Below are 22,846 nucleotides of genomic sequence, written 5' to 3'. Positions count from 1 at the left end.
AGGCCCCTCCCTTTTTTGTGGGGGGCCCTTGAGTGTCACAGGAGGGTGGTTCCTTTGGGCCTTTCTCCCCCCTCTCCCGTTTCACTGCCGGTTCAGGCTACCCCTCAAAATTTTCCCCCCGAAGAAAGGGACTCCGACTTGTTTGAGTGTGTGTCATGCAGCCTGAAGTCCATTGTTCTTCAACACAGTCCCCAAATTTTCAAGGGGGACTCACTCTCTGTGGGGGAGTGGATGGCGAGGGCCCCTCTGGTGTGAGCTGGTTTTTTCGGGGCCTCCGTGGGTGGGGGAGAGGCCCTCTCTGGACCTTCTGGGACAGCCTTCCTATCCTTGGGCTTGTGGGGCACCCTGGACTTGGAGGTTTCAGGAGCAAAGCTGACAGGTGACCTGAGACCACACACTCCCGATGGGGCTGTGCTCCGTGCCTACCTGGGGAAGCTGGGCCCGACCCCATAGGGGTTCCCCCCGGGGGAAAGGAGGCAGCAGCAGGCTTTGTTCAGAGCCGCCGTTCACCCCCGGTTGGTTCAGTGTCTCCCTGGCACATTCAGGGAGGCCTGCACTGCACCTGGCCCTGGGCAGAGAGCTGGGCGCTGAGCCGGGGGTCAGACAGGCCCTGCCGGGGGGAGCTCCTAGTCCCATGGGGAAGATGGGTACAGTGACAGCACCTCAGGAGCCATGATAGTGGGGCACCCGAGAAGGCTTTACGTCTGCTCAGAGGAGGGTGGGGAGTGGGAGGCTTCCTGGAGGAGGTGACACCAGAATTGAGCCTTAAAGGCTCGGGGGTGAGGGAAAAGGGGGGTGGGTGTGACGGCCAGAGGGACAGCTTCCTGGGCAGGGGGGGGGGCGGGTCACAGAGGCCCTGACGCAGGCAGACCCTCCTGCAGGGGGACATGACCCACTGGGGTGGCTAGAGAAGCCTGGGATCCCAGAGGGAGGCTGAGGGATGCCCTGGCTGCTCCTCCGGGTGGAGTTCGGGGCCGATTCTGGGTCGGTAACTCCTGAGTGGCCCAGAGCAGGCCCCTCCACGCCTGAGCTCACAATGAAATGGGGAGCAGGGCCAGTCCAGGCAGAGCCTGGGGGGCTGTGCGGGAACTTACCCCCTCAACCCTGGCCACGCAGGGCCACCGGCTCGCTCCGCAGATGAGGAGCCGGCACCCCGGAGAGGTGAGGTGCCCTCCATGCCCGTGAGGAGTCCTCAGACCCAGATCCCCAGGGCTCCCTCTGCTGGTCTTGCTGAGCCTCCCATTTTACAGATGGGGAAATGGAGGCCCAGGGGCAGGCTGGGTAGAAGGCTGACAGGTGTGAGCTCCAGAGGGCAGGATCTGAACTCCTCACAGGCTGGTACGGAGCAGGTCCCCAGGAAGCGTGAACGAGTGGGGCCTGTTCTTACCTGGGAATTTTCCCAGAGTCCTCTCGGCCTGGAAGCTCTCACCTCATGGCCCCAGAACCCCAGCTCCCCAGCCGTGCTGTCGGGGAGAGGCGGGAAGGGTGAATCAGGGACGGGTTCAGCCTGCAGGAACTCCTGGTGGGCAGCCTGGAAGAGGATGAAAAGCAACCACCCCGCCCCTCACTGGCAGGGCCTGAGCCCACGCAAAGGCTTAGTAAATGCCTGGGAGGGGCCCACCCTCTGGAAACCAGAGCAGGAGGGGCCCCTGGAGCTGAGCCCTGGGACTAGAGGTGGCAAGAATTCCTAGCGCCACTGGGCCTCTTCCCCCACCACCCCCACCCCATCCAAGCCCAGATAGGGCCCCACCAGCAAAAGCTTCTTAGGGATGCTCCTCTGCTCTTGTCTGGATGCCCAGCTGGGGCCAAAGGCAAGGTCAGAGAGAGCAGACATGGGCCTCAGGGCCCAGAAGGCCTGGGAGGGGCCTCAGTGCTGAGTCCCTGGTGGGAGGGCAGAGAGGCCAGAGCTGGGGTCCGAGGGGAGCGGGTGTGGAGCAGGTCCCCGTGGAGCCTGGGGAGCTGCCTGGGCCACGGCCGCCTGCGGCCCTGACATCCTCTGGGAGCAAGGCCTCAGCGCTCTTTTCCTGTCCCTGCCTGTGCTGTGCCCCTCCGTCTCTCCGGGCCCTCCACCTCCTTCCTCGTCTCCCTCTGCTGCCCCGTCACTGCGTCTCTGCGTCTCCCGTGGCCTCTGTCCCCATCCTCTCTGAGCCTCTCTCTCTCTCTCTCTCTCTCTCTCTCTCTCTCTCTCTCTCTCTCTCTGTTGGTGTCTCTCCTTGTTCTTGCTCTCTGTGCACCTGCTGTCCCTGGTTGTCTGCCCCCCGCTCGGTCCTTCCCCTGTTCTGTCCCGTATCTGCCCCTCCTCCTGTCTCCCTTTCTGCTCTTGCTCTGCCTCCTCACTCATCTCCATCTCTGTGTCCCTGTCTGTCTCCATCTCTGTGTCCCTCTCGCCCCACCCTCACTTCTGCCTCTCCCCACCCTCTGTCCCCTCCGTCCCTGTCCTCTCCTCCCGTTGGTCACAGGTGGGCTCCTTCTTCATGATCAACCTGTGCCTCGTTGTCATAGCGACCCAGTTCTCGGAGACCAAGCAGCGGGAGCACCGGCTGATGCTGGAGCAGCGGCAGCGCTACCTGTCCTCCAGCACGGTGGCCAGCTACGCCGAGCCGGGCGACTGCTACGAGGAGATCTTCCAGTACGTCTGCCACATCCTGCGCAAGGCCAAGCGCCGCGCCCTGGGCTTCTACCAGGCCCTGCAGAGCCGGCGCCAGGCCCTGGGCCCGGGGGGCCCCGCCTCCGCCAAGCCCGCGCCCCGCGCCAAGGAGCCCAGGCACTTCAGTAAGTGGTCCTGCCTCCCGTGGCCTCGGTGCCCCGCGTGGGCCTCCATCGGGGACTCCCCACGGCACAGTTCGCAAGCGCGTCTCCCTGTCTCCCCAGCACAAGCAGAGCCGGCCAGTCCAGCAGGTTGAGATCCCAGATCTCCCCTGGGGGGTCCAGCCCGACCCCTCGTGCCCTCCCCCTCTTTCCTGACCACCTGCCAGTGCCTGGCCTGGGCTGGCCCTGGGCTCAGGGGACGGAGCCCCGGCCCTGGAGGAATTCCCTCCCCAGTCTGGTTCGCACGTGGACTCAGGCTCCGCCCCTGGGATCCACACTAGAGAGACAGGAGTGATTTTCTGTAAAACCCGCCCACTGCAGTCACCCCTGCATGGGCTCCTGCTGCCACCCCATGCTTGCGAGCACACTTGAGCAGTGACGCCTGGCCACCAGGGACAAAGGGGCCGGGCCACCTGCAAGGGCCTGGCCCGTGGGGACACCGGCCGCTCCGCGATCTGCCTGAGGCCCATTTCTTCGCTTACCTGACTGTCACAGACCTGAGAGCGGGCAGAGTGAGCAGTATTGTCCCCAGAGAGGGTGAAGGGACCACTTTCGGCCGCACAGTATGTCAGTGCCCAAAGCTCAGTGTCCGGGATGTCAGAGTTTGGGCTCAGTGGAGAAATGAGCCCCGGGAGGAGGCAAATGTGCCCCAGCAGGTGGGCCCCACCCCAGGCCCAGGCCCGCCCCGGTTGGTGCCAAGATGGAAGTCAGCAGGTGTCAGGACTGCGCCCGGAGCAGGCGCAGGTGTGTGACCTGGGACAGCCCTGGCCCCTCTGTGGGCCTCAGTATCCCCCTGAAAAGTGAGGGTGAGACCCTGTGCACTGGGGTCCCACGTTCCGGGCACCTGCGATTCTTAGGAGGCAGGCGGAGAACTCATGCTCGGAGCCACCGGCCGGGGCACCACATGTCCAGGTGTGGTCTTGTGGCATGGGGGGTGGGGGGGGAGGAGCTCCAGGTGGCCGTGGGCGGGCCCAGCACTCGGATGAGGAGTAGCTGGGTTCTGGGCAAGGCTGGCACCAGCATTCTTGGGTGACATGGGGCAGGGTGTTTACTGCAAGGGGATTCCTGCTCCTGCCCACGCCCCTTTCCAGGGAACCTGCGCAGAGGGAAGTCCCAGGGGACTCCTGGAGAGAGGTGCCCTTGCCCTGGGCCTCGGTGCCTGCCCCTCCCCCGTGGGACACAAGTGTCAGGGAGCCCAGCCCAGAGTCCATGTGGGGAAGGGGAGTTGGGGGAGGGGGGAGGCTTTGCCCTGTCCGCCAGCTGAGGTGGTACCAACCCCTTGGCTTCTGACACCTGGCCCGGCTCCCGGGCACGACTCCTGTCCAGGGCGTTGGGAGATATTCGGAGGCAAGTGTGGAAGTGAAAGTCGGCGTTACATGTTTTTCTTTCCTTTACACAAGCAAAACGTGTTCATTCTAGGGAAATACAGACAAACATGAAGAAGAAACCGAACCACCCAGGGAGAGCCTCTCCGGCTCCTCTTAGAGAGGCTTTACAGATCACATGACTCAGGTCCCGGCCCCTCCCTGGGCAGCTCTGACCCTCATCCCGCGGCCCAGTGGCCTGTCCTGCCTCCTTCCCCGGAGCCAGCCTGACTCTTGGCTTGTGTGGAGGGAGGTCCTGGGGCCTGAGGGCTTGCCCCCTGCCCAGGGCTCCTGCCACCTTCCCTCCCTGGGACACAGGCCCCGTGTGCAGACAGGAAGCCTGAGGAACGCCAAGGCCACCTACCCCCAGCCCCTGCCTGGCTGTTTGAGAAGCCCTTCAGCCATTTCCCAAGCCACAATGTCAGCAACCAGGGTGGCGGGGAGGGTCTGGGGCCTGGGGAGGGTCTGCTCAGTGCACAGCCGCAGGCCAGGAAGTGATGCCGCAAGGACAGTTAACATGTATGTGTGCCCCAGGCACTGTTCTAGGCACATCACGCAAACTAGCCGATAGAGAACCCGCAGCCCCGCGGGGTGGGTGCTCCCAGCTTATGCTTTTGCACAGGGACCAGCACAGCCCAGAAGGCGAAACCATTTCCTTAGGAACCGCAGGCCACCTGGCCTCCTGCCTGGGGCTGGCACACTGCAGGCAGACCCCGTGGGCACAGGAGCCTGGAGCACTCGCGGTTATGTCCCGGGGTCAGGCGGGGCCTGGTGTGCAGGTGCTGCCGCCTCTGAGAGCCCTGAGTGTGGCCTGAGGCACCGACCCTGCCCTCTGTTTGCTTTTCAGAGCTGTGCCCGGGACACAGCCCCCTGGACCCGACGCCCCCCATGCTGATGCAGCCCATCTCTGCCCTGCTGGCCTCCGACCCCACCGGCTGCCCCCGCTGCCAGCACAAAGGGGGCCACCGGCCCTCGGGCCTGGGCAGCACCGACTCGGGGCAGGAGGGCTCGGGCTCGGGGGGCTCCGGCGGTGGAGAGGATGAGGCCGATGGGGACGGGGCCCGGAGCAGCGAGGACGGGGCCTCTTCGGGGCTGGGGAAGGAGGACGAGGAGGAGCAGGCAGACGGGGCCGCCCGGCTCTGCGGGGACGTGTGGCGGGAGATGCGCGCCAAGCTGCGAGGCATCGTGGACAGCAAGTACTTCAACCGGGGCATCATGATGGCCATCCTGGTCAACACCGTCAGCATGGGCATCGAGCACCACGAGCAGGCCAGTGGGCGGGCGCCAGGGCCGGGCTGGGCACTGCGGGGGCGGGGGGCGGGCCACCCAGGCCAGCCCCACGCAGCTGGGTGTGTGGAACACCCACGCGTCTCTGTCTCCCCCTGACCAGGGCTGGGTCCCGTTCAGCCATGTGGCCTGAGTGCCCAGCCCAGGGCCCAGCCCAGGCAGGAGCTCAGGGTGTGAGTGGGTGAATGAGTGCCCGAGTGCAGCAGTTTTGGGGCTCATCTTCTTGGGGGGAGAAAGGGAGATCGGGTCCTCTCCTCTGCAGCTCAGCAGGGACGCCAAGGTGCCCACAGCACCCCCCCCCCTCTTAGTCCCTGCAAATCTGACTCCCATTCGCGGCTCCTCCATGTGAGCCCTCCTGTCACCCTCCCCGGGGCAGCTGGGGTGAGGTTTCCCGAGGCTGGGCTCTCCCCTGCCCACACCTTCTGCAGCGCCCCATCGCCCTTGGCACCGAGCACAGACCTTTCCCCTGACATTCACCTCTCCTCGTGCGCCGCCCACAACGTACGCTCAGCGAGCAGGGCGTCCTCCTGTCCCTGGTGCCCCACTCCCCAGCCTCCCCAGCCCACGGCACTGAGGGTGTCCTGTGGCTGCCCTGTGAAGGCTGTCACCCCTCTCCCTCCTCGGCCACAGGGTGTGTCCCAGGCCATCAGGGGTACAGCTGGGGTTCGGAGGGGAGAGGAGTTCAGAGGAGGGGTCCCCCAGGGGAATAGCACCTGGAAGAGAGATGGCTCCCAGGAGGTGGCAGGGACACGGGGAGCTTGAGGAAACTGTAGGGACACAGGATGGAGGGCTGTAGCCCAGATGTCCCCGGTCCACAGTGCCAGCCTGGGTGACCGCTCCAGCCCTGGCTCCATTTGGAAAAACATCTATTTCTGGCTCCCAGTGTCCCCCAGCCCATAAGTGACCCCAGCCCTGGGAGGGCATTTGGCAGCTGGGCCAGGGAGGGATGTCACTGGCCCCAGGTCCCCTGCCAGTCCCTGCCGGTTTAGAACTTGGATGCCGCCGTGGCTCCCCTGCCGCCCTCCCTCTGCAGAGGCCCCGCCCGCCCGCAGCGCCCCGCGGTGGGCCACACTCTCGTTTCCCTCTTCATTAGTTTGCCAAGCGCAGGCCCCATTCCATTTACTTCAATGCGGCCCCCGGGGCTGCCGTGACACTACGCAGAGCTGCTGGGTTGCCAGCCGATCTGGCTTAATTACAAAGGTCTCGGGAGGCCGGGGAAGGCTCTGCGGGGGAGAGCTGGGGAGAAGGCAGCCGACCCCTGGCCTGGGGTCCAGCCTTGTGGCCTTTGCCTGGCTCAGGCCTGCGGGAGGCCAGCATTTCTGGGGGAGGCCCCACAGGGAACAGGAGCTCTGGGTGCTGGTGCTAGTGGGGCGGCACCCAGGGGGCCTGTCACGGAGCCTGGGCACTGCCCCCCAGTGGCTTGCTGGAACCGGCTGGCAGGAGCAATCTTCTCATGCAGGAATTTTGCAAGGCCGTTGTTAGAAACAGCTGGGAGCTTGAAATTGGCCGTGGAGGAAGTGTTTACACCATGGGAGTTGGCGGATGCTACCGTCAGGGTTGTTCTTCAGAGGCCTGTTTGCCAGGATAATACTGGTCCCTGTCTTCTCAGTGGTCCCCTCCAGGGCAACACAGCAGCTGGGGCCGCTCTGTGCTCTGGGTTCAATCTCTCCCTCTACCTGTCGGGCTCCAGCCTCAGGCTGGGCCAGGGTCCCTGCCCAAACCTCCGCCTCCGCCATATCCTGCCTGAGCAAGCTTTCTAGCCTCGGATGTGGTGGAGCCTCTTCTTCCTGGCGCCCCGTGGGCCCCCCTCAGGCCGGGAGAAGCTGTTCTCACTGGCAAGTCACCTGCCCCTCCATAGGGTCTGCCTCGGTTTCTCCCCTTTCCCTCATAGGCATCAGCTCCCATTAACTGAGCACCTACTACGCGGCAGGCCCGGAGCCTGCGTGGTGCACTGAGTCCTCACAACCTCCTCTTAGAGTGGCTGGGAGGGTGAGTTGCGTTAGGAAGCCTGGCACATAGTAGGTGCTCGCGAATTGTTTCTGAATCTTTTCTTGGAGCCTTACACCACCACTTTCAGGGTGACTTTACCATCTGCTGCCTGGAACCTCAAAAATCAATGAAAGGAACAGTGAGGGGGAGGGAGAATTTTTAAAATGCTCTTTTTAAAGCAGCTCCGAGTGGCAGCCATTGTTCGGCAGAGCTCCGCGCGGGGGTATTTTTGCTCCCTCTTCCCCGACTCCCAGACACTGCTCAGTGGGAAGCGGCCCGCCCTGTGTTTATTTTGAGCTGCCCTGTCTGGGAGGCGCCTGCAGAGAGAGGTGGCCCAGGGCCGGAAGGAGCAGGGAGAGAAGGGGAGAAGGCAGGTGAGCACAGGCCCCCTCCTGCGGGGCTATGACCTTGAGGGGAGGCGTCCTAGGGGCCCCGCCTTACTGCGGCTGCCCACTCTGCTGGCAGGGACCTTGGTGTGGCCACCACGGAGGCAGGTGGTGAGGGGGCACAGAGCCCGGGCACTCCTGCCCTACTCCATCTGTAAAGTGGGGGGCTGCCGCCGCTCGGGTCACGGTACTCAAATGAGAGGTGAGATCACAGGTCCCCGTGGCCTTCAGGTGGCCACTGCTGCCCAAATGACAAGGGAGCATCCCCAGGTTCCTCGAGGCTGCAGAGTCCTCAGGAGGATGTTCCTTTCAGGGACCGGCCTGGGAGAGAGGTGAAGGCGTGTCAGCCGGGCAGGGGTCTCTTGTGGCCCACGAGGCGGTCAGATGGCCGACATCTACCCTTCCCTCCCCCTACCGTCCTGGGGGGAGGGTGGGCCCAGACTGTCCTTAACTGAGGCTGAGTGACAAGCATGTGGGTGAGGTCAGCTTGGGCACCGGAGCCGCCATCGTCACCTGCTGTCAGGATTGGTCACATCTCTTCCCGGGGTGACCCTCATGGCCGCCCTGGGCGGTAGGCAGAGTGGGCGTCTTATCCCCACTGGGCAGATGGGGAAACTGAGGCTCAGAGAGTGGGGATGGCTTGCCCAGGTGGCGGTGAGCAGCTGTCAGAGCTGGAGCTGGGGTTCTGAGGTTGAATTGGAGGTTCCACTAAGGGGACAGGAGGTGGGATGGGGAGACACCCACTTCTCCCCCTCCCGGAAGTCACCTGTCTAGGCCAGCGGCCCCTCCGGAGCTGGGCTCCACTGTCCTGTAGTTGGAGGATGGTCGCCAAGCTGGACAGCAGAACACAGAGGGTGGGGCTGAATGGGCAGCAGGACAGGCGTACAGGGAGCCTCCTGGGCAGGGGTGACCCAGGCGGGGGATGTCCCCTGGCCCCAGCTCCCTGGGGACTGCATTCGAGGCCTCCAGCTCACGGGTGGGTCAAAGCAGGCGCTATTCTCCCTTCAGCAGCCCCCAAGTCACTGCCGACCCAGGTCTGGGGTGACCCTGGGAAGATGAGGATGGGGTGGCTTAGGGCCCAACAGTCCAGCTCTGTGGTGGCTTGAGGGAGGGAGGCACCACCATGGGCTGCAGTCAGGGAAGGCTTCTCAGAGTCAGTGATACTGGAGATGGGTCCTGAAGGGTGACGGGTCCATCAGTGAGCAGAGGAGGGGCAGGAGCAGGGACCAGAGGCACAGGCTCCACCCGAAGGGCCCGGAGTCCTTAGTAGGATGTGCACACGGGGCGGGCAGCCAGCCCAGGAGGCCGGGAGCTGTCCACCCATGGAGGGCTTTGAGGCTGGCTTTATCCCTAGGGCGGTGGGGAACCGTGGAAGGTTTGTAAGCAGGGCGGTGACATGTCTGTGCTGAACTGGACCCTCCAGCCAGGAAAGTGGGGCAGGTGAAGGGGTGTGGGCCCTGGGAGGAGACCTGGGTTTGAGATCCGATGCCACCACTGGCCGGCCATGGCCCTGGGCCGTCACCTCTCCTCTCTGAGCCTCAGGTTTCCTGTCTGTAAAATGGGGACATAGGGTAATGCTTGAGGCTGAGATGAGGTAATTCATGGACAGTGCTTAGCACCGCTTGGCGTGTAGGAGACGTTAATACCAGCGTCCATTACTATCATGGGGAGGCCTGGGCCCCAGGGTTCCTGGGGGCAGTTTAGACCCCTGCCCAGCTGGTCCTTTATCTGCCTCTTCAGGAATGGCCAGAGGCGGGGCCGCCTGGTGCCTCCCACGCCTGGCACTGGCAGGGGTGAGCTGGCCCTGCCCCTGCCCCTCTCCTGCCCTCTACCCTCCTGCCTCTGGCTTAACCTGGCTTTTCTGCCCTTTGGCATCTCTTCTTCCACTGGGTGGGTCTGTGCCATCTCTGCTGCTTCTCCTCAGCCTGTCTGTCTGTCTGTCTGCCCTCCTGCTCTCTCGCTGACTCCCATGGTATCATGATCCTGGCCCATTATGTGTTGATCTGTGTTTTCTGTCTTGTCTCTCCACACCCTGCCTTTGCCTCTCACTCCCCATGCCTATGTTTGTCTGTCTGTCCGTCTCTCTCTGCCCATCTCTCTCATGGCTGCCCCCGTTTCTCTTCCCTCACCCCAATTGGTCTCACTGTGTCTACGTTCGTCTGTCGGTCTGTCTGTCTCTCCCGCTCACCGTCTCTCTCCCAGGGAAAGGCTTGCGGGAGTGATGGATGGTGCATTAGGAAAAGATTAACAGGTGTGCACTTGACTGGAGAAACAGCTGTTGCCAGGGAGTCGGGGAGCGAGCGGGTGACCTTTCCGGGAGCGGCGGCTCTGCCATCAATTGCGGGCGGAGCGCGCGTGCAGCGCGTGGGGCTCGGAGCGGGCGATGTGCAATTATGGGCTGTCAGCGTCCACATTTTTCATCTCCCGCATGTCGAGTGTCGTTTGGCCTGCGGGGAAATTGGTGGCTCCGAGCAGCATCTGGGCCCCGACTTAGCCCTGATGCCGGGCCCCAGCCCTCCCCACCGAGGGGCCCCCTCGCGGGGCCCCACTCCCCTTTCGGGACCATTTTGTGAGTCAGATGTAATTACAGCGGGAGCCGGGCTTTCTCCTTTCATCTGGGCTAGAGCGGAGCTGGCAGCTTTATTCTATTTCCCAGGCACCAGGCGGGAAGCGGACGGTTGGTTTTTCTTTTTTTCCTTCTCCTTTTAACCCAAGTGGAATTAGAGTCAGGCCTCTTAGGTGTCTAGTTGTCAGGTAGAGGGGCTGGGCTGGGGCGGGCGGTGCTGATGGCTGGCAGCCCTGCACCCTCCCGCCCTGACTCTGGCTGGTCCTTTGGCCCGGACGCCTTCTCTTGTCCCTCCACCCGCTCCTCTCAGCTCTGAGGCCTCAGCTGAGGTGTCCCTCCCTCCAGGAAGCTGCTCCTGATTCCAGGATCACCGCTCCCCAAACCACCCTCACCGCTCCTGCCTTTAGCCCCTGCTGGCTGGTGTGTTAGTTAACTTGCGTGTCAGGGCTTTGCCACCTGAACCCGCACTTCCCAGGGGCAGGAAGAACATCCCAACTCACTCCACGGGCCACCGGGGTAGCACACGCCAGCACCTGGGCGGCTCGCGGGCCTGTGGAATGCGTGCACTTGTGCAGGAGGGATGCGTGGAGGAGGGAGTGGAGGAGCCGGGTGGGGTCTGTGTGTCACAGGAGAGCCGCTGGGAGTCCGACTTGGTGCAGGGCCCGGCTCGGCCACAGCCTGGCTGGGTGATGCTGAGCAAGTCCCATCACTGCTCGGAGCCTCCGAGCCTCCTCTCCTCGCCTGTGGAACGGGCCTCCCAGGTTGCCCGCGGCATCCGTACTTGTGCTGGGTGTCCAGCCCGGCATGGGCGCGCGGTCAGGCCTGTCACATGGTCCTTCCCTGGCCTGTGGCTCGGGCGGGAGCAGCCTGGCTCCACGGTGAGCAGAAACGGGCCTTCTGAACCTGCTTCCTCGTCTGCAAAACACGCTGCCTTCCGCTGTTCGCTCTGACCAGCTTCTGAGCCTCAGTGTCTCCCTTTGTCAGTGGGTCTCGTACTGCCCCCCTCGATGTGCAGCTACAGCACCATTTCCAAACTCGTGGAAGGTCAGCCCCGAGGGGTCCCACCATCTCAGTGGACCCCGCAGGATCCGGGCGGCAGAACTGCAAGGTCTTCAAGGCCACGGTGTAACGGGAGATGGAGCACCAGCGCGGACACTGACCTTCCAGGACACGCGGACACTGACCAGGGCCAGGCCTTGCCACCTCCCGGGGGGCGGGGGAGTCCTAGAGCCAGTGGGCTTCCGTAGGGTCCCAGGGCTGCCTTCTGCCTGACGGTTCCGTCCCTGCCCCACGCCCACAGCCCGAGGAGCTGACCAACGTCCTGGAGATCTGCAACGTGGTCTTCACCAGCATGTTCGCCCTGGAGATGCTCCTGAAGCTGGCCGCCTTCGGGCTCTTCGATTACCTGCGCAACCCCTACAACATCTTCGACAGCATCATCGTCATCATCAGGTGCCCCGCCCGCCCGCTCCTCCCCAGGCCGGGGGCCCGGAGGCACAGGAGGGAAGAGGGGGTTGGCCCAGCCTGTAAATGAAGTGCCTACGATCAAAGGAACCCAATCACACTGCAGTACTGTTGACGAAAATGTTTAAAAATGTGTGATTTAGCCATTTCCGTGCTTCTGGGTTAAAGCATTGAATGGTGAGGTCTAGCAGCGGGTCTGTGACTACCATCATCCCAGAGGAGGGAGGAGCATGAACTCTGCTCGAAAATATCCGCATCAACCGTCGTGTGATGTAAAAACAGCGATTTCCATGAACCGCGAGGCCATGGGCGCTGCTAATTCTCTGTATTTTGTTGTTTCCATTTATACTCAAAAGAAAGTTAAATCTCAAAAAGAGCTCAGTGACCGTGTGGACCCCTGAATTCTGTCCCTAGACATCTTGGGGGGGGGGGTCCATGGAGTCCAGGTTAACAGCCCCCAACTTAGGGTGCCTGGAGCAGCAATGACCTTGAAATACTGTTGGTTGGATGAATGAATGAATGAATGAATGAATGAAACTCTCCATCTCTTCCTTTGCCCTGCTCTCCTCCTGCCTCTCTCCCCTCCCCACCCCTGCCTGACGCCTCCCTGTGCAGCATCTGGGAGATCGTGGGGCAGGCGGACGGCGGGCTGTCGGTGCTGCGGACCTTCCGGCTGCTGCGGGTGCTGAAGCTGGTGCGCTTCATGCCCGCGCTGCGGCGCCAGCTGGTGGTGCTCATGAAGACCATGGACAACGTGGCCACCTTCTGCATGCTGCTCATGCTCTTCATCTTCATCTTCAGGTGAGCCCTGCCACCCCGGGGCCCACCCCTGCCGGGGCCCAGGGAGGAGCATGGCCGGTTGAGTGCTCAGGCCACACCCTGGACCTGGGTGCGAATCCTGCCACCATCACTTAATCCCTGGTGGCTCTGGGCGTGTACTTCCCCTTTGGGTCTCAGTGTTCACTTCTGTAAAATGGGACCAGCGTGGCTCCCTCCCATCTTGCGGGGTTGTTTAGGGAATGGCACAGGCGGATGGGCAAGAGCTTGGTGTGTGTGAGGAGTCCCTTGAGCCACCTCCCTCCCCCCCAGCATTCTCGGGATGCACATCTTTGGCTGCAAATTCAGCCTCCGCACAGACACGGGAGATACAATCCCCGACAGGAAGAACTTCGACTCCCTGCTCTGGGCCATCGTCACGGTGTTCCAGGTGAGCACACGTCCGTATGTGCCCGGGGCCGCGGTTTCACCCAGGATCGCCAGCCTCGGGGAATCCAGAGAAGAGGGGCCTGACAGGGCGGCCCCTCAACTCCACCTTAGTGGGCCGGTTTTGGGGGGTGTGGCCAGGCAGGCTTAGGACAGGCTCTGGGAGCCGGGCTGCCGCCCAGTGCCCCTCCCTGCCCCCTCCGCCCGCACCCTGAGACTGTGGGCACGTTAAGAGTCTTCCCTAAGACCGTTCCTCCCCGGTAACGTGGACATGGCTGAATGAGTGTGCACACACAGCTCAGGGCAGAAGGAGCGGGGGGGTGGGGGTGGGCTTGTGCTGGGGGTGCAGGTGGGTCGCATGAGCGGGATGGAGGATGGGGTTGTGGGAGCAGCTAGGAGGGAGCACCGCTCAGCGGGGAGTGAATGTCGGGGCAGGAGTGTGCGGCACAGGCTTGCAGGTGTGGGCAAGCTGGGAGCACAGGTGAGCAGTGTGTGTGTGTGGGGGTGGGTGGGGGGCGGGCGGGGAGAGTCCGCGGCTCCGCCAGGTGGGCGCGCCCAGCGAGAGCTGTGGTACTCGAGGTCCCTGGGAGTGCCCGAGCGCCTGTGAGCGGAGGCTGCAGGAGGGCATGGGCTGCCATGTGCCTGTAGCTCCCCCCAGCGGGCTCCCCCTGCCCGTGGGTGGGCGGGGGCTGAGGATGTTCTTGTACTGAGCTGCGCGCTCCTCCCCGCACAGATCCTCACCCAGGAGGACTGGAACGTCGTCCTCTACAACGGCATGGCCTCCACCTCCCCCTGGGCCTCCCTCTACTTTGTTGCCCTCATGACCTTCGGCAACTACGTGCTCTTCAACCTGCTGGTGGCCATCCTGGTGGAGGGCTTCCAGGCGGAGGTGACTGGGACCCTGGTGGAGGCAGCACCCCCATGGGGCCTGCAGGAGACTGGGGGAGGGGAGGGGGTCTGGACGGGGGAGGGCTGCCATTCAAACATCTAGCAGGCGAGTCTCCAGAAGGGGGGGGGTCGCCAGTGAGGTAGTGAGCTCCCCGTCACAGGAAGCATGCAAACGGAGGCAGCATCGGGGTCCCTGCGTCTCCCCCGGGGGTAAGACTAGGCCTCTCCGTCTCTGAGATGCTAAAGTCTCCAAGACCGGGGCTCTGGATCCCGCCTCCTCCATCCTCTGAGGCTTTGGGGAACGTGTAGTCAGCAGACGTGGGTTTGTGGGCTAGGTCCTCACTAGCTTCTCACTTCCCTTCCCGGAGCCCCAATTTCCGCATTTGTAAAATGGGGGTGGGGTCGGGGGGACCCATGAAAAAGTTCACGAGGGAGGGAAGGGTAGAGCTGACATGCGTTCCAATGTGAGGGTCGGTCTCCCAGGGTGACGCCAATCGCTCCTACTCGGACGAGGACCAGAGTTTATCGAACACGGAGGAGTTTGACAAGCTGCAGGAGGGCCTGGACAGCCTCGGAGGTACACCTGGGGCCAGGACCCTTCCCCAGAGATCCGGGTGGGCCAAGGGCACGGCCCAGGTTCCCCTCAAACCCAGGCTCTGTGGCTGCTCATTTCTGTGGTTTGTTGTTTACATTCATAATGGAAAGAAATGCTAAATCTCAAAAAGTCCGTGGCCAGCCCTAGCCGGCTTAGCTCAGTGGATAGGGTGTCGGCCTACAGACTGAAGGGTCCTGGGTTCGATTCCAGACAAGGGCACATGCCCGGGTTTCGGGCTCGATACCCAGTGGGGTCATGCAGGAGGCAGCCAATGAGTGATTCTCATCATTGATGCCTCTCTCTCTCTCTCTCTCTCTCTCTCTCTCTCTCTCTCTCTCCCTTCCTCTCTGAAATCAATAAAAATATATTAAAAATAAAAAAAGTCAGTGGCCTGTTGAGAAGGGCTTTGGGCCTCAGGATGCCTGGGCTTTGGTCCTGTTTGGCACCAATGGGCAGCTTGGCGCAAACCTCCCCGTCCACGCCATGTCCTTGGTAACCGGCTGGGCGGTCTCTGCCTTGCTTTCCACGGCGGGCATGGCAGGGAGGTTCTCATGCCGGGTGAAGCTCAATGGTTGCCCTGAACACAGAAGGCAAGGGTGTCACTTACCCAAAAATAAGCTGAGAAAATTAAAATAAAAACAAACAAAAAACAAACAAACAAAAATAAGCTGAGAGCCCTGTAGGCGGGGCAGAGGGGAGGCACATGTGGTGGGCTCCAACCTGGAAGACTTCCTGGTGGAGGAGGTCTCCCCAGAAAAACTCTCCATTTCTGTTAATGGTCCATGTCTGTTTCTTTGTCTCATGGCTTCTTTTGCTCTTGTTCTGGCTTTCTGTCTGCCCTTCCCTCTGTTTCCATCTCACCCCTCCAGATCCCAAGCTTTACCCAATTCCTCTGACTCCCAATGGGCACCTGGACCTCAGTCTTCCCCTGTGTGGACATCTGGGCCCCGTTGGGACCGTGGCACCTGCCCGCCTGTCGCTGCAGCCGGACCCTATGCTGGTGGCCCTGGGCTCCCGCAAGAGCAGTGTCATGTCGCTGGGGAGGGTGAGCTATGACCAGCGCTCCCTGGTGAGTCCTGTGGGGGCTCTGATGGCTGCTCCCCGCTGGGTGTGCGGAGGGACCCTGGGGAGAAGCGCCTGCCAGTCCAGCTTCAAACTGGTACCAGGCCTCGGGCACCGAGTGTCCAGCCAGAACCAGGCAGGGATGATCTCTGTTGCATTTCTGGGTTCCCGGTGCCAGCGTGGGCCCAGACACCAAGGAATGAATGAATGAATGAATGAGTGGAGTGGGGCCAGTGGGTCTGGTGTGGAGAATGGGGTTTTTATCTTGGCGCCAATGTGTAGGGTAAAGAGCTGAGCTGGGGGGGGGGGGGCAGGCAGATCCCACCAGTAAGTCACAGCCCTCTCTGAGCCCCAGTTTCCTGACCTGTAAAGAGGAAAATGGCCCTAACTTGTGTACCTTCCTCCAAGGAAATGGGGTGGCAGGAGGAGATGAAGGCACACACACTGTGGACAAGCCCCCACGGCCATGGATGTGGGGGAGGGAGAGGCTGGGTGGGGAGAGGGCCTCTGGAGTCCAGCTGGTTCTGCCACCCCCTGGCCAGGCCAGTGGCGCCTTTAGGGCCTCAGTCACAACCGTGGGGCTGACCAGCGCCCCGGCTTCTCCCAGTCCAGCTCCAGGAGCTCCTACTGTGGGCCGTGGGGCCGCAGCGGGGCCTGGGCCAGCCGCCGCTCCAGCTGGAACAGCCTCAAGCACAAGCCGCTGTCGGCGGAGCACGAGTCCCTGCTGTCGGCGGAGCGCGGCGGGGCCCGGGCCTGCGAGGGCGCCCGGGACGAAGGGCCGCCGCGGGCCGTGCCCCTGCACACCCCGCACGTCTACCACGCGCATCACGGGCCCCACTCGACCCACCGCCACCACTACCACCACCACCACCGCCGGACACTGTCCCTGGACACCCGAGACGCGGTGGACCTGGCCGAGCTGGGACCCCCTGTGGGCACCCACCCCCGGGCGGCCTGGCGGGCAGCGGGCCCAGGCCCCGGGCACGAGGACTGCAATGGTAGGATGCCCCACATCGCCAAGGAGGTCTTCACGCAGATGGGTGACCGCCGGGACCACGGGGAGGATGAGGAGGAGGTGGACTACGTGAGTTGGCGAGTTGGCAGGGCTGAGGGGCCAGGGCCAGGGCCAGGGGGCAGGGCTCAGGCGGGTGAGCGGGAGGTGGCTGGAGCTGCCCACAGCTGAGGTGGGCCCACCCCTGGGAGAGAAGCCCTGGGAGGGGTGTGGGTTCTGATCTTGCTGGGAGAGTTCAGAGGTCACCCGGGGACCCCAGCTTGCTGTATGGCTGGAGAGGGCAGAGACGGGCAGCTCTGGGCAGCGCTGACCAGTCCGCACCCCCTCCTCTCCTTGCCAGACTCTGTGTTTCCGGGTGCGCAAGATGATCGACGCATACAAACCCGACTGTGCGAGATCCGCGAGGACTGGTCTGTCTACCTCTTCTCCCCTGAGAACAGGTGGGCCGGGCCCGGCTCGGGGGGGAGGTTTGGATAGGGGGTGAGCAGGTCTGGGAGGGAGAGATTTCTATAGAGCAGGTCGGGCCATGGAGGCTGGTGCCCTCCTGTGTAGAGGGGCTCAGGGCAGGGGGAGTGTTTGAATGGGGACTTTCGTCTAGGCCCGTGGTCGGCAAACTGTGGCTCGAGAGCCACATGCGGCTCTTTGGCCCCTTGAGTGTGGCTCTTCCTAAGCCTTAGGAGTACCCTAATTAAGTTAATAACAATGTACCTACCTATATAGTTTAAGTTTAAAAAATTTGGCTCTCAAAAGAAATTTCAATCGTCGTACTGTTGATATTTGGCTCCGTTGACTAATGAGTTTGCCGACCACGGGTCTAGGCCATCCCTGTGCTGGCACCAGGGTGGACAGATGCTCAAGTAGCCAGGCACTCCCATGGGAGGGGGCATTCTGGCTTCCTGCGGGAGGAGGCCTTGTGGCATCTGTAGGTGGAGCAGGGCTGTGTAGAGGCGGAGGCTGGACCAGGTGGAGGGAGCAGCCCGAGGGAGGGTCTGAGGCAGAAGCTCGGGGTATCAGGCCAGGTGTGTCCGTGTGGCGGAGGGCAGGGCGCTGGGGTTTGGGCGAGTGTTTGGAAGGCCTCGCGTGCCAGCGCAAGGAGGGTGCCCTTCATGCTGAGGCTGTGGGAGTTGCCGTGGGTGTGTGGACGGGAGGCGGCTCCAGGTGGGCACCCTGAGCGGATGTAAATGGCTGTGGACGGAGAAAAGAAGGGTCCGCTTCCTGTAGGCCATCCCCAGGCCTAAGCCCTTTGGCTTCCTCCCGCCGGGGTGAGGGGCAAACCGAGACTCATGGCCCCTGCCCACTCTGCTCAGGTTCCGGGTCCTGTGCCAGACCATCATTGCCCACAAGCTCTTCGACTACGTCGTCCTGGCCTTCATCTTCCTCAACTGCATCACCATCGCCCTGGAGCGGCCCCAGATTGAGGCCGGCAGCACCGTGAGTGGCTGGGGCCGTCGGGCAGGGCCGGGGCCAGGCAGGGCCGGGCCATGGGGCCTGCTGTGGGGTCGGGTGCAGGGCCGGGGGCTCGGAGCTCAGAAGGTGGATGTCGATGCTGCGGAGGAAGGTGTGGCGGGGAGCTTGTCTCTGGGGAGGGGCACCTCCTTGGACTGTGAAGGGGCCTCCCCTGGCTGCCCCTTGGCCAGAGGCAGAGGGGACCCGCAGTTCTGGGAGCCCCAGGCCCATGGTGTCTCCTGCTCTTTCAGGAACGCATATTCCTTACCGTGTCCAACTACATCTTCACCGCCATCTTCGTGGGCGAGATGACACTGAAGGTAGCCCCGCCTTCACCTGGGACCTCTCCCACCCCCAATGGCCTGCCCTCCCCCAGCTGTCACTCACCTGCTGGTCAGCAGCATTCCACAGGGGCCCCTGAGAACCACCCCTGCTTGGTACCAGCACTGGGCTAGTGTGATGGGGTGGGGTGGGGTGGGGGATCAGCCACATCCTGCTCTCCAGGAGGTCACAACCGGCCAGAAAGGCTAATGCAGGGAAGTGTTCACAGTGCAATGGGGGTACCCGCTGGAGGCGTGGGCCACTTCCCGGAGCGCGCGGCTTGGAACTGGGTTTGCAGATGTGAGGGGAGAGCGGACCAGGACAGGCTGTGGGGCTGCTTCATGCGCCCAGACCTTCCAGGTCCTGCCTGCCACCCACCTTCTGAGTGGGCCATGGGGCATGTGACTCCTGCGGCTCCACCCCACCTGCCTGACTCCCCCTCACCCCACCTCTGTGGCTGAGTCAGATGACCTGGCCCGTCACCCCGCCCCCAGGTGGTCTCGCTGGGCCTGTACTTCGGGGAGCAGGCGTACCTGCGCAGCAGCTGGAACGTGCTGGACGGCTTTCTGGTCTTCGTGTCCATCATCGACATCGTGGTTTCCCTGGCCTCGGCCGGTGGAGCCAAGATCTTGGGGGTCCTCCGGGTCCTGCGGCTCTTGCGCACCCTACGACCCTTGCGGTGAGGAGTCCTCCGTGTTGGGGGGCGGGCCTGGGGTCTACGTGGGCCACTCGCTCCTGCCCTCCTCACCCACCCAGTCCTCTGCTAGCACGTGCCCAGCACTAGCTGAGCAGGGCCAGACTCCAGGCTGAGGGTGTGTGTGTGTGTGTGTGTGTGTGTGTTTGTATATGTGTGTGTGTATGAGTGTGAGTGTGCGTATATGTGAGTGTGTATGAGTGTGTGTGTGTATGTGAGTGTGTATGTGTGAGTGTGTGTATGTGAGTGTGTATGAGTGTGTGTGTGTGTATGAGTGTGTGTGTGCGTGTGTATGTGAGTGTATGAGTGTGTGTGTACGTATGTGTGTGTGTATGAGTGTGTGTGTGTGTGCGCGCGCGTGTGTGTAGACACTCTCACACTGGGAGACGGGGATGGAGGTGGCCCCGCGCAGAGCCCTGCTGCGCCTACAGCTCTGGAGCCTGAGCCTGGGGCCACCGCCCTGGTGCCTCTGGGAGGACTGGGCTGCGTCCTGCCTGGCTGAGGCCCAACAGTGCCCTTGGCCCCTCCCTGCCTGCAGGGTCATCAGCCGGGCCCCGGGCCTGAAGCTGGTGGTAGAGACTCTCATCTCCTCCCTTAAGCCCATCGGCAACATTGTCCTCATCTGCTGTGCCTTCTTCGGCTCTAAGGTGGGAAGAAAGGCTCCTCACTCGCACTCAGCTCCTCCGACCCTGGAGGCTCAGGTGGCCCTGGTGGAGCAGGCACGTCCCTATCAGCAGCGAGTCCCCAGTCCAGGAGGGAGACAGACATGGCCAGAATGGTTGCGTGCAAGGCAGGCTGGGTAAATTGGATCCCAGGGGTCCAAGCTACAGCAACAAGGAGCTGGGCTGGGGACAATGGGGGAAGCACCCTGCAGGAGGTGCCCTTTGCACCGGGTCTTGAAGGAGAGGTGATTTGGACAGGTCAGGGCGGGCAGGTGGTTCAGGGGGGGATGGGCACATGTGGAGGTGAGCCGGAGCTCTGACTGGCATAGAGAGATGCGTGATGGTGGGCGGGGTCAGAGGGGGCAGGACTTGGGATGGCAGTTAAGGAGCGGGGGCTTGGCGTCTCCGGGACTGGGGCCACGGAAGGTCTGACACAGGCAGGGCCTTGAGGGGGCTCGGATTTTGGTGTGGAGCCCAGCCCAGGAGTAAGATGGGCCTCAGGGCTGGGGTGGGTTGGGTCATAAAGTGTGAGACGGGGATGGCCAGCGTGACCTGGGTCCTCTGGGGTCTGAGCGGCTACTGGGACCCTTCCTGTTTCTTGGGCGTCTGAGCCCCGAGGCCCCAAGGCTCCTCACCTGGTCCTGCATTTGGGCTGTAGCTGGTGAGGAGCCCCGGGCACAGGTATCCTTTGGGGTTGCTGAGAGCCACAGTGGAGCCACTGGGCAGGAGGGGCTGCGAGTGGACAGTGGCCCTGACCCTTCCAGGCAGTTGACATGGAGGAGGCTTGGGTCCCTGGTGAGAGAGAGGGTCTCTCTCTCTCTCTCTCTCTCTCTCTCTCTCTCTCTCTGCCCTCCCCTGGGGATATGCAGGCATCTCCTCCTGTGGGGTCCCTGCCCCATCTCCAGCGCAGGTACTGGGGTCTGATCTCGGGTCTGTGCAAAGCCCAGGAATCAGACAAACCAGGGTGTGAACCTTGACTCTGCCACTTCCTAAACCTCAAGTGACTTTGAGAAAATTACCCGCCACCCCGGGCCTCAGCTTCCTCATCTGTGAGATGGGATGCCAGCAGTGCCACTTCCTGGGGGGGACGTGGGGCGATGGTGTGGTTGAGTGCTTGGCCCGGGCTGTGCACAGAGGAGGTGTCTGCTGAGGAGCAGTCCCTCTTCTGATTGGCACCCACCCCCATCCCCACCCCCGGGAGCGTTGCCAGGACGGTCGCTCACCCCGTGTCCCTCCCCACAGCTCTTCAAGGGCAAGTTTTACCATTGCCTCGGTGTGGACACCCGCAACATCACCAACCGTTCTGACTGCATGGCTGCCAACTACCGCTGGGTCCATCACAAGTACAACTTCGACAACCTGGGCCAGGTGAGCTCCGCCCACCTACCCCTTCCTCACCTACCACCCCAGTGCGGGGAGTGACAGTTCTTCAATGCCAGCAGCTTGGGATTATAGACCAGCCTCCAGGATTGCAGTGCCCTCCCAGGACTGACCCTGGGACTTCTCCTTCCCAAGCCTCAGTTTCCTCTTCTGTGAAATGGGTAGGAGTAGCACCACCTCGACAGGATTCGAGGATGAGAGATTCTGAGTGCGTGTCCCCAGGTGCCTGGCGCTTCATAGGCGCTTCAGCGGACACTGGTTCCTGGCTCCCACCCCCACCCATGGGACGCAGACAGAGTTTGAAAGTCAGCCAGGCGTGGGTGTGAATCCCGGCTCTGCCACTTATGTAGGGGTGGCCTCTCTGAGCCTCAGTTTCCTTGTCTGTAAAATGGGAATGTTACAGCCCACCAGGCAGGCTGTGGAGAGATGAAAGTGCACCCAGCGCCTGGCCCAGGGTGAGTTTCCTCGCCCTTCTACTCTGCTCTCTCCGCTCACAGGCAGGCCCCTGCCCACTTCCGGCCTCGCCGTTATCTCCTCTCCTGGGGGCCTGCCAGGCCTGGCCAGCTGAGAGCCTCCGGCGGCTGCCTACAAAGCCCCCCAACTGCTCCTATTTCTTGAAGGCCCACCCGGTGCTGGGTATGACCAGACGGGAGTGCCTTCCCCAGTCACACAGGGAAGGGGCAGGATCCAGGTCCAAGTGGCCCAGGGCCCATGCCCCGCCCCTCAGCTGGGATCCTCCAGTGGGTTCCCACTGGAGTCTCACCCCACATGACCAGAGATCCACTCCCCATGCCCCCCGGGAGATGGGCCACACGGCCACAGAGGAGCAGTGAGTGGCCGGGGAAGGGGGTTAGGAACCGGGGCGCAGTCGCTCCCCCAACTCCTCCAGATTCCCCGGAAGCAGTGCCTTTTCAATTTATTATCAACTCCATGTTGGAAAAACAGATGTTTTTAAACAGATGTCCACTAAGCTGAGGGAAAGCCAGTGGGGGCTTTCAATGAGCTTGCTCCTGACCCCTGACCCCAGCACCAGGCCCAGCCGCAGCCTCCATGGGTCATCCACCCCTTCCATTCTGAGCATGCTCAATGCCAGGACGATGCCCCGGGCCCTGAGCGTGTGCTCTCAGCACGCAGAGCCAAAGGGGGTGAGTGGGGGGCCCAGAGCCTTGACCCCTTTCCAGGCTCGTTCCCAGCTGTGTGCCCTCAGGCAAGCCCCCGTGACGCTCTGTGCTCCGTGTCCTCCCCTGTAATGGGGACAGTGATCGCAGGTCTGTGATTCCGTCGCAGGCTCTCTGCACCTTAGGCCTCTGTGATCCAAGGGCTTCCAGGGACATTTGTCCCCTGGCCTGTGAGCTTCATGTGCCTCCCTGGCCAGGAAGGCTTCCTCTGTGTCCCCTGCCCGCCCGCCCCTGTGCCGGAACCCTTTCCGGGCAGCCCTTGGCATCACGCCCAGCTGGAAGGGCAGAGGACGGGTCTGCAGCCTGTATAGACAGGAAGGAGGGGCCAGTGCGGCAGGAGACCCATCCCAGAACCTCGTGTCCTGGCCCAGGGCCCTGGGCTACAACAGATGAACGTGTGGTGGAAGCACAGGGTGGAGCCGGAGCGGGGGGGCTCGTGGAGAGGAGTGTCCAGAGTAGGTGTGTGGCTGCCGGGACATCTCTGCTGGTCCGGACGTTTTGGTAGCTCATTACCTCTGCCCCTCCCCCCCCCCTGGTTTCT

At 62.8% G+C, this 22,846-nt stretch overlaps 1 protein-coding gene across 1 annotated transcript in view; it reads left to right on the top strand.

Moving 5' to 3' along the window:
• The window catches only part of CACNA1I (calcium voltage-gated channel subunit alpha1 I), a 51,550-nt gene that overhangs the window by 11,992 nt on the left and 16,712 nt on the right, over positions 1-22,846 (top strand). The window contains 17 exon segments of the mRNA XM_023762259.1: positions 2,460-2,772; positions 5,020-5,441; positions 11,701-11,852; positions 12,480-12,665; positions 12,954-13,071; positions 13,801-13,956; positions 14,439-14,532; positions 15,420-15,619; positions 16,220-16,696; positions 16,965-17,010; positions 17,013-17,064; positions 17,932-18,055; positions 18,322-18,390; positions 18,886-19,070; positions 19,624-19,732; positions 20,990-21,115; positions 21,625-21,763. Coding sequence (XP_023618027.1) covers positions 2,460-2,772; positions 5,020-5,441; positions 11,701-11,852; positions 12,480-12,665; positions 12,954-13,071; positions 13,801-13,956; positions 14,439-14,532; positions 15,420-15,619; positions 16,220-16,696; positions 16,965-17,010; positions 17,013-17,064; positions 17,932-18,055; positions 18,322-18,390; positions 18,886-19,070; positions 19,624-19,732; positions 20,990-21,115; positions 21,625-21,763 — 2,968 coding nt within the window.

Source organism: Myotis lucifugus, unplaced genomic scaffold (genome assembly GCF_000147115.1).
Source record: "Myotis lucifugus unplaced genomic scaffold, Myoluc2.0 scaffold_239, whole genome shotgun sequence".
NCBI classification, from domain to species: domain Eukaryota; kingdom Metazoa; phylum Chordata; class Mammalia; order Chiroptera; family Vespertilionidae; genus Myotis; species Myotis lucifugus.
The sequence above is the reverse complement of the archived record's forward strand: the minus strand, read 5'-3'. Positions and strand labels throughout refer to the sequence as shown.